The sequence below is a fragment of the Falco rusticolus genome, chromosome 19 (assembly GCF_015220075.1).
Source record: "Falco rusticolus isolate bFalRus1 chromosome 19, bFalRus1.pri, whole genome shotgun sequence".
NCBI lineage: Eukaryota > Metazoa > Chordata > Aves > Falconiformes > Falconidae > Falco > Falco rusticolus.
Genome location: NC_051205.1, coordinates 869,227 through 877,253, shown reverse-complemented (window position 1 = coordinate 877,253; position 8,027 = coordinate 869,227). Strand labels below are relative to the sequence as shown.

The following is an 8,027-nucleotide window of genomic DNA, read 5'->3' as shown; positions in this document are numbered from 1 at the left end:
GGGCGGGAAACAGGAAGTGGCAGTTGCCATGGTGGCCGCAAGGGCCTAGGCTGGGCCTGGGTGAGTGGGAGTGTGGCGGGTCCCCTCCGACCGGGCTGCTGTCCCCGGGGCGGGGGGGGAGGGTGTTGGGCACAGGGACCCCGGCCGCTCTGAGAGGGCCACCCCACCTGGGTGGGGGACAGAAGGGACCCCGCCCCCTCTGACATGGCTGCCCCTCGAGAGGAGGACCTATGGATCCAGGCCCCCCTCAGACAGGGCTGCCATATCCCCCCGAGAGGGGCCACAGGGCCCCCTGTAACAGGGCTTCCGTCCCCTGGAGGGGGAGCTAGGGACCCCCAGCCCTGTGACATGGCTCCCCGTCGGGATGAGGACCTGTAGCCCCAGGCCCCAAAGGTAGGGCTGCCATCTTCCAGGAGGGGCCGCAGGGACCCCTGTGACAGGGCTGCCACCCCCGGGAGAGGCCAGAGGGACCCCTGTGACAGGGCTGCCACCCCCGGGAGGGGCCAGAGGGACCCCTTTGACTGGGCTGCGACCCCCGGGAGGGGCCAGAGGGACCCCTGTGACTGGGCTGCCACCCGCGGGAGGGGCCAGAGGGACCCCTGTGACTGGGCTGCCACCCGCGGGAGGGGCCAGAGGGACCTTGTGACAGGGCTGTGACCCCCAGGAGGGGCCAGAGGGATCCTGTGACGGGGCTGCGACCCCCGGGAGTGGCCAGAGGAACCCCTGTGACAGGGTTACTACCCCATGGGAGTGGCCACAGGGACCAGCCTTGTGCCAAGCCTCCATCCCCTCTCCATCTCACCCCAGCTGCGCCTACAGGGGTTGGTTTTCCTCACAGACCCACCTCCCACCCTGCATCCATTTTGGGGTGGGTTTCATCAGGCGGCAGCACCCAGCCCCCACCCTCCATCCCCCCCCCCCCCCGTGACAGCTGTAACACATCAGCACTCTTCTCCAGCACTGCCAGCTGTTTGAATCTGCCATCGAAATGACTCAGGCGGAAATCAAGCTGTGTTCCCTCCTGCTGCAAGAACATTTTGGGGAGATTGTGGAGAAGATAGGGACTTACCTCATCAGGACGGGCACCCAGCCGCTGCGGATGATAGTCAGTGACACGGGGCTGCTGCTGGATCAGGTACGTCTGGAACCCACCCGCGTCGGCTTTAACCCGGGTGTGATCGGAGGTGTTGGATAACGCAGCCTGGGCCACTCTGCTGGCAGTCCAAGCTGTCAGTCACTGCCACTGCTGCTCCTGAAGGAGAAACTGGTAAGAAAAAACCTTGAGAAGGACAAACGAGCACTTTTCTGCTTACAAAAGAAATGGTCAGGTGGTTTTCCTTCAGCGGGAGAGACTCAGTTAAAAAGTAGTCTGCGAAGGAGGAGAGTAACTGGCTTCTCCATGGGGAGCAAAGGCAGGGAATAGAGTCCAGAGTGACACGAGTGATGCGCAGGCGACGTGATGGTGACACAAACACCCGCAGCTCAGCACTGGGGAGGGCCACAGTGGGGGGAGAATGCTCCGCAACTGCTGCGAAGGGGGCTGAGCACAGCGCGCGCGTCCCTGTGGCGTAACCGTGCCCCGCTCTGCCTTGGGCAGGTGAAGAAAGCCCTTTGCGTCCTCATCCAGCACAACCTGGTGACGTACCAGGTGCAGAACCGAGGATTTGTGGAGTACGTGGCCCAGTGCAAGCGGGTCCTGCGGATCCTCCGCTACCCGCGCTACATCTACACCGCCAAGACCCTCTACAACGACACGGGCGAGCTCATCGTGGAGGAGCTGCTCCTCAACGGCAAGATGACCATGAGTGCGGTGGTGAGGAAGGTGGCGGACAGGCTGACTGAAACGATGGAAGGTGGGAAGCTCCTCTCCTTACCTGGGAGCGGGAGGAGGCGCAATGGCTGCCAGAGGCCGGTTTTACCCGGTGAACGTGGTACCAGAGGCTCTGTGGGCTGCGGTACAGTGGAAAACTGGCCCTGAACTTGGAGAAGGAGCCACCCAAAGTGGCTTTGCTGCCAGAGGGGTTGTAAATGCTGCCCCCCCACCCCAAAATGGCCTCTGAGCGCCGTGTTCGTAGCGGTTCTCTGAGGACCACAGCGTCACCGCGTCCTCCGGAGCCGCAGGAGCACCGCGGGGCTGGCAGAGCTTGACGCCACCATCTTTCTCCTCTGGCCTAGACGGGAAGACGATGGATTACGCTGACGTCTCCAACACGTTTGTGCGCCTGGCGGACACGCACTTCGTACAGAGGTGCCCAGCGGTCCCTGAAACCGTCGAGACCCCCAATGCGCCGCCTCCCCCTGCGCCCACGTTGGTGATCAATGAGAAGGACATGTACGTCGTGCCCAGGCTGAACCTCGTAGGTGAGGAGCCCCTCGTCCTCGGGGTGACCTTGGGTGCTACTGGGTGCTTCGAGGGATCTTGGGGGAGCGCTCGGCCACACGCTGTTCACCTGAAACCCTAACAATAGTTTTTCAAAGCAAACACCGTCTTTTGTGTTTGGCAGGGAAAGGGAAGCGTCGACGATCGTGCGATGAGGAAGAGAACGGCGAACACAAGGCCAAAAAGCAGAAGCAAGATGGAGAAAGCCCCGAGGTACTGGGGGCGCTGATGCAGCGTCGCCCTCGGCTCTCCGGGGCCATAACGCGGAGCCGGGCCTGCGGCTCCTGGGAAGCTCGTGCCTGTCTCGCACGTGTCACCTTCGCTGGGGACACAGCTCTGTCCCTGCGCTACCGAGGGCTGAGCTCCTTCCTCTGAGCTTATGGGCTGGGGGGATCCAGCATCTTCCCAAAGGCATTCCCCTGGGGAAACCAACCAAGGAGTCTGGGGGCTCCTCTCCCTCCCTCGGTTTTTGGTGGCTCCTCTCGCTCCCTCGGTTTTTGGTGGCTCCTCTCGCTCCCTCGGTTTTTGGTGGTTCCTCTCGCTCCCTCGGTTTTTGGTGGCTCCTCTCGCTCCCTCGGTTTTTGGGCTCCTCTCCCTCAGTTTGTTGGCTCCTCTCCCTCAATTTTTGGGCTCCTCTCCCTCCCTCATTTTTTGGGGTCCTCTCCCTCGGTTTGGTGGCTCCTCTCCCTCAATTTTTGGGCTCCTCTCCCTCCCTCAATTTTTGGGCTCCTCTCCCTCCCTCGGTTTTTGGGCTCCTCTCCCTCAGTTTGTTGGCTCCTCTCCCTCAATTTTTGGGTTCCTCTCCCTCAATTTTTGGGTTCCTCTCGCTCAATTTTTGGGCTCCTCTCCCTCCCTCGTTTTTTGGGCTCCTCTCCCTCGTTTTTTGGGCTCCTCTCCCTCGTTTTTTGGGCTCCTCCCCCTCGTTTTTTGGGCTCCTCTCCCTCGTTTTTTGGGCTCCTCTCCCTCGATTTGGTGGCTCCTCTCCCTCAATTTTTGGGTTCCTCTCCCTCCCTCGGTTTTTGGGGTCTTCTCCCTCAATTTGGTGGCTCCTCTCCCTCGGTTTGGTGGCTCCTCTCCCTCAATTTTTGGGCTCCTCTCCCTCCCTCAGTTTTTGACGGCTCCTCTCCCTCCCTCGGTTTTTGGGCTCCTCTCCCTCAGTTTGGTGGCTCCTCTCCCCCTCACAGCCTCCACCCGACGATGGCATTTACTGGCAAGTCAACATCGACCGGTTCCACCAGCATTTTCGAGACCAGGGGATCGTCAGCGCCGTGGCCAACCGCATGGATCAGGTTCGTGGGGGCACTCGGAACCTCCTGCCATCGCTCTCCACGTCACGGGGGGAGCTTGGTGATGGTTGTCATGGTGGGGAGGTTCAAACCCTGCCCCCGGGCAGGCAGGGGTGGCCCACGCTGGGTTCCTGCTGCAGGAAGAGCTCAGCACAACGCTCCCACACTAAAAACTTGTCTCCTTCCCCCCAAAACCAGACCAGCAGCGAAATAGTGCGGACGATGCTGCGGATGAGCGAAGTCACCACGTCCTCCAGCGCGCCGTACACCCAGCCGCTCTCTTCCAACGAGGTGGGTTCCTGCCCCTGAGAAATCGGGGTGTAGCTGAGGCCCTTCTCCGCTGCCACGGCTTCCGCACCATCTTTGGATCACACAGGAAAACTCTGTGGAGCACCTGCAGATTTAGGACAGCTGGTTATTCCACGTTCCCCCCCAGGACAGCTGGTTACTCCGTGTTACCCCCCCAGGACAGCTGGTTACTCCGTGTTACCCCCCCAGGACAGCTGGTTATTCCACGTTCCCCCCCAGGACAGCTGGTTATTCCACGTTACCCCCCCAGGACAGCTGGTTATTCCACGTTCCCCCCCAGGACAGCTGGTTATTCCACGTTACCCCCCCAGGACAGCTGGTTATTCCACGTTCCCCCCCAGGACAGCTGGTTATTCCGTGTTCCCCCCCAGGACAGCTGGTTATTCCGTGTTCCCCCCCAGGACAGCTGGTTATTCCGTGTTCCCCCCCAGGACAGCTGGTTATTCCGTGTTCCCCCCCAGGACAGCTGGTTATTCCGTGTTCCCCCCCAGGACAGCTGGTTATTCCACGTTACCCCCCAGGACAGCTGGTTACTCCGTGTTACCCCCCCAGGACAGCTGGTTATTCCACGTTCCCCCCCAGGACAGCTGGTTATTCCGTGTTCCCCCCCAGGACAGCTGGTTATTCCGTGTTCCCCCCCAGGACAGCTGGTTATTCCACGTTCCCCCCCAGGACAGCTGGTTATTCCACATTACCCCCCCAGGACAGCTGGTTATTCCGTGTTCCCCCCCAGGACAGCTGGTTACTCCGTGTTACCCCCACTTACATTCTCGCTGGTTTTCCTCCCCTAGATATTCCGGTCTCTCCCAGCCGGATACAACATCGGGAAGCAGGTTTTGGACCAGTATCTCACCCTGTTAGCAGACGACCCGGTAAGACACGTGTGATTATTTTCGCTGCCCTAATTAAGGCAAGGCCTCGGTGGCGTAAGGATGGCGCTTCCTGGCCGAGCTCTGCGCCCCGCGCCTGCGCCGCCTCAAACCGAGGAAAAATCATTTTTCTACTGATATTTAAAAGATACTGAGAGTGTTAAAATAAAATATGGCCAATGTTCTTAGGCTGTTAAGATCGAGAGATATTTCCCGCCCCCTAAGATCTGTGTATTATTTCTCACAATCAAGATTTTAAGAAAATCAGGGGGTTTATTACTTTGGGAGGTGCTAAACTGTTGTGGTTTTTTTTTTCTTGTAGCTGGAATTTGTGGGTAAATCCGGGGACAGCGGCGGGGGCATGTACACTGTCAGTATCCTTTGTGGGTTAACGCCCTGACCCAGCGTTTTCCAGCGCGTGAAACTATTCCCGAGTGCCGGTGTTCTCCCTTGACCTTGACCTTGTACAGACCTTCACAAGGCCCTGGCGTCTCTGGCGACGGCCACCCTGGAGTCCATCGTGGAGGAAAGGTGACGCGGCGATTTGGAGACCTCACGGGCTCGTGCCTGACCCTTTCCCGCTTCCCGCCGCTGCTTTATTTCCCTCTCCCGCTCAGATTCGGTTCCCGCTGCGCCAGGATATTCCGCTTGCTCCTGCGAAAGAGGCACTTGGAGCAGAAGCAAGTGGAGGATTTTGCCATGATCCCGGCCAAGGAAGCCAAGGACATGCTCTACAAGATGCTGTCGGAGAATTTTGTGTCCCTGCAGGTGAGTGTGGCCACCCTGTCACGGGAGGGGACAGAGAGTGAGGACTGGGGAGATCTCAAAGGCTTCGAACGTCGCCCTCCTCCTCCTCCTCCTCCTCCTTCTCCCGGCAGGAGATTCCCAAGACTCCCGACCACGCGCCGTCCCGCACCTTCTACCTCTACACCGTGAACGTCCTGTCCTCCGCGCGGATGCTGCTGCACCGCTGCTACAAGGTACGTCGCAGCCCCCGCCCGGGGCGCTGCCGATGACCCGCCAGGGGCTCTGCGCGGTCTGCCTGTCCCCAAAAGCCACCGGCACCGGGCTTGTCCCTGCTGGCTCCCACGTGGCCTCCAGCCACGCGAATGTTCCTCAGTGGGGGGAGATTCCGGCCCCCAGCACGCTCCTGCTCCAGGCGGTGGAGCCCAGGGGTTCTCCAGCACCACCACCACACGTGGTTTTCCACCACCACGGCACATGGTTCTCCTCCTCCACCACCACCACAACGCGTGGTTCTCCATCTTCACCATCACCACCACCACCACGTGTCGTTCTCCACCACCACATGTGGTTCTCCACCACCACCATGGCACATGGTTCTCCACCCCCGTCATCACCACCCCCATGGCACGTGGTTCTCCTCCACCACCACCACAACGCGTGGTTCTCCATCTTCACCATCACCACCACCACCACGTGTCGTTCTCCACCACCACATGTGGTTCTCCACCACCATCACCATGGCACATGGTTCTCCACCACCATCATCACCACCCCCATGGCACGTGGTTCTCCTCCACCACCACCACAACACGTAGTTCTCCATCTTCACCATCACCACCACCACCACGTGTCGTTCTCCACCACCACATGTGGTTCTCCACCACCATCACCATGGCACATGGTTCTCCACCCCCGTCATCACCACCCCCATGGCACGTGGTTCTCCTCCACCACCACCACAACGCGTGGTTCTCCATCTTCACCATCACCACCACCACCACGTGTCGTTCTCCACCACCACATGTGGTTCTCCACCACCATCACCATGGCACATGGTTCTCCACCACCATCATCACCACCCCCATGGCACGTGGTTCTCCTCCACCACCACCACAACGCGTGGTTCTCCATCTTCACCATCACCACCACCACCACGTGTCGTTCTCCACCACCACGTGTCGTTCTCCACCACCACATGTGGTTCTCCACCACCATCACCATGGCACATGGTTCTCCACCACCGTCATCACCACCCCCGTGACACGTGGTTCTCCACCGCCATCTCTTCCACCACCACACACGGTTCTCCACCACCACCAGCTCCTCACCACCACACGTGTTTCTCCACCACCACGCGTGAGCAGTGACGGCTGCTGGGCCACCCCCCGCCTCCCCTCACAGCCCCCAGCCCCACGAGCGCCGGGGCTGGGTGTGACACCCCCCACCTCACTCTGGCCACTCTCCCAGCTGGTGCCGCGGTGGGTGGCAGCAGCGACGTCCCCGTTTCACCCCCCCACCCCGGGCTGAGCTGCCAGCACGTGGCCGCCCCCCACCCCACACCCCCCCCAGCCCCATTTCTCTCCCCAGAGCGTGGCCAACCTGATGGAGCGGCGCCAGTACGAGACCAAGGAGAACAAGTGAGCGCGGGGCCGCGGGTGACGCGAGGGCTGGGTGGTGGCTTTGGTGGGGACCAAAGCCACCGTTTTCTTCTGCCCCCTCCCCCCAGGAGGCTGCTGGAGAAGTCGCAGCGGGTGGAAGCCATCTTGGCCTCCATGCAGGCCACCGGCGCCGAGGACGCGCAGCTGCAGGAAATCGAGGAGATGATCACGGCCCCCGAGCGGCAGCAGCTGGAGACCCTCAAACGCAACGTCAACAAGTGAGCGCTGCCGGGGGGGGGGGGGGGAGGGACACGAGTGGGCTGGGGACCCCATCAATGAGCTGGGGACCCCCTCCATGGGCTGGAGACCCCGTGATGGGCTGAGGACCCCGTGATGGGCTGGGGGCCCCGTTGGTGGGCTGGGGACCCTCTCCATGAGCTGGGGACCCCGTGATGGGCTGAGGACCCCGTGATGGGCTGGGGACCCCATGATGGGCTGGGGACCCCGTTGGTGAGCTGGGGACCTCGCCTATGGGCTGGGGACCCCGTTGGTGGGCTGGGGACCCCATCAATGAGCTGGGGACCCTGTGGGCCACCGCTGCACCTGCCCCCCAGGATTGACGCCAGCGAGAACCAGGTGGACGAGACCATCTTCGTGCTGGAGTCGTTCATCGAGAGCACCGTGAAGAGGCCCTGAGGGGGGAGGGGCGCGGGGGGGGGCGGGGCCGAATAAAGCACGAGCCGCAGATGCCGCCTGAGCGTCCCGCGGGCACGGGGAACGTGGGGGGGTGGGGTGGGGTGGGGGGTGGTCGGTCGGTGCCTGTAGGCGTCGCTGTGCG

General features: G+C 61.5%; 1 protein-coding gene across 2 annotated transcripts; it reads left to right on the top strand.

Annotated features, from left to right (window-relative positions):
• The first annotated feature begins 1 nt into the window (after position 1).
• On the top strand, positions 2 to 7,952 carry POLR3C (RNA polymerase III subunit C). 2 transcript variants are annotated; one of them, XM_037411935.1, is made up of 15 exons: positions 2 to 60; positions 959 to 1,135; positions 1,598 to 1,853; positions 2,176 to 2,361; positions 2,505 to 2,593; positions 3,565 to 3,669; positions 3,865 to 3,957; positions 4,767 to 4,847; positions 5,167 to 5,218; positions 5,315 to 5,375; positions 5,462 to 5,612; positions 5,723 to 5,824; positions 7,179 to 7,228; positions 7,318 to 7,467; positions 7,804 to 7,952. In XM_037411935.1, exons 2-15 carry the CDS (start codon positions 989 to 991, stop codon positions 7,883 to 7,885), a joined length of 1,605 nt encoding a protein of 534 aa, XP_037267832.1. In that variant the 5' UTR covers positions 2 to 60; positions 959 to 988; the 3' UTR covers positions 7,886 to 7,952. The 2 variants fall into 2 exon arrangements, with proteins under 2 accessions (XP_037267832.1, XP_037267831.1); XM_037411934.1 differs by having other exon boundaries at positions 5,167 to 5,227.
• Positions 7,953 to 8,027: the final 75 nt, after the last annotated feature.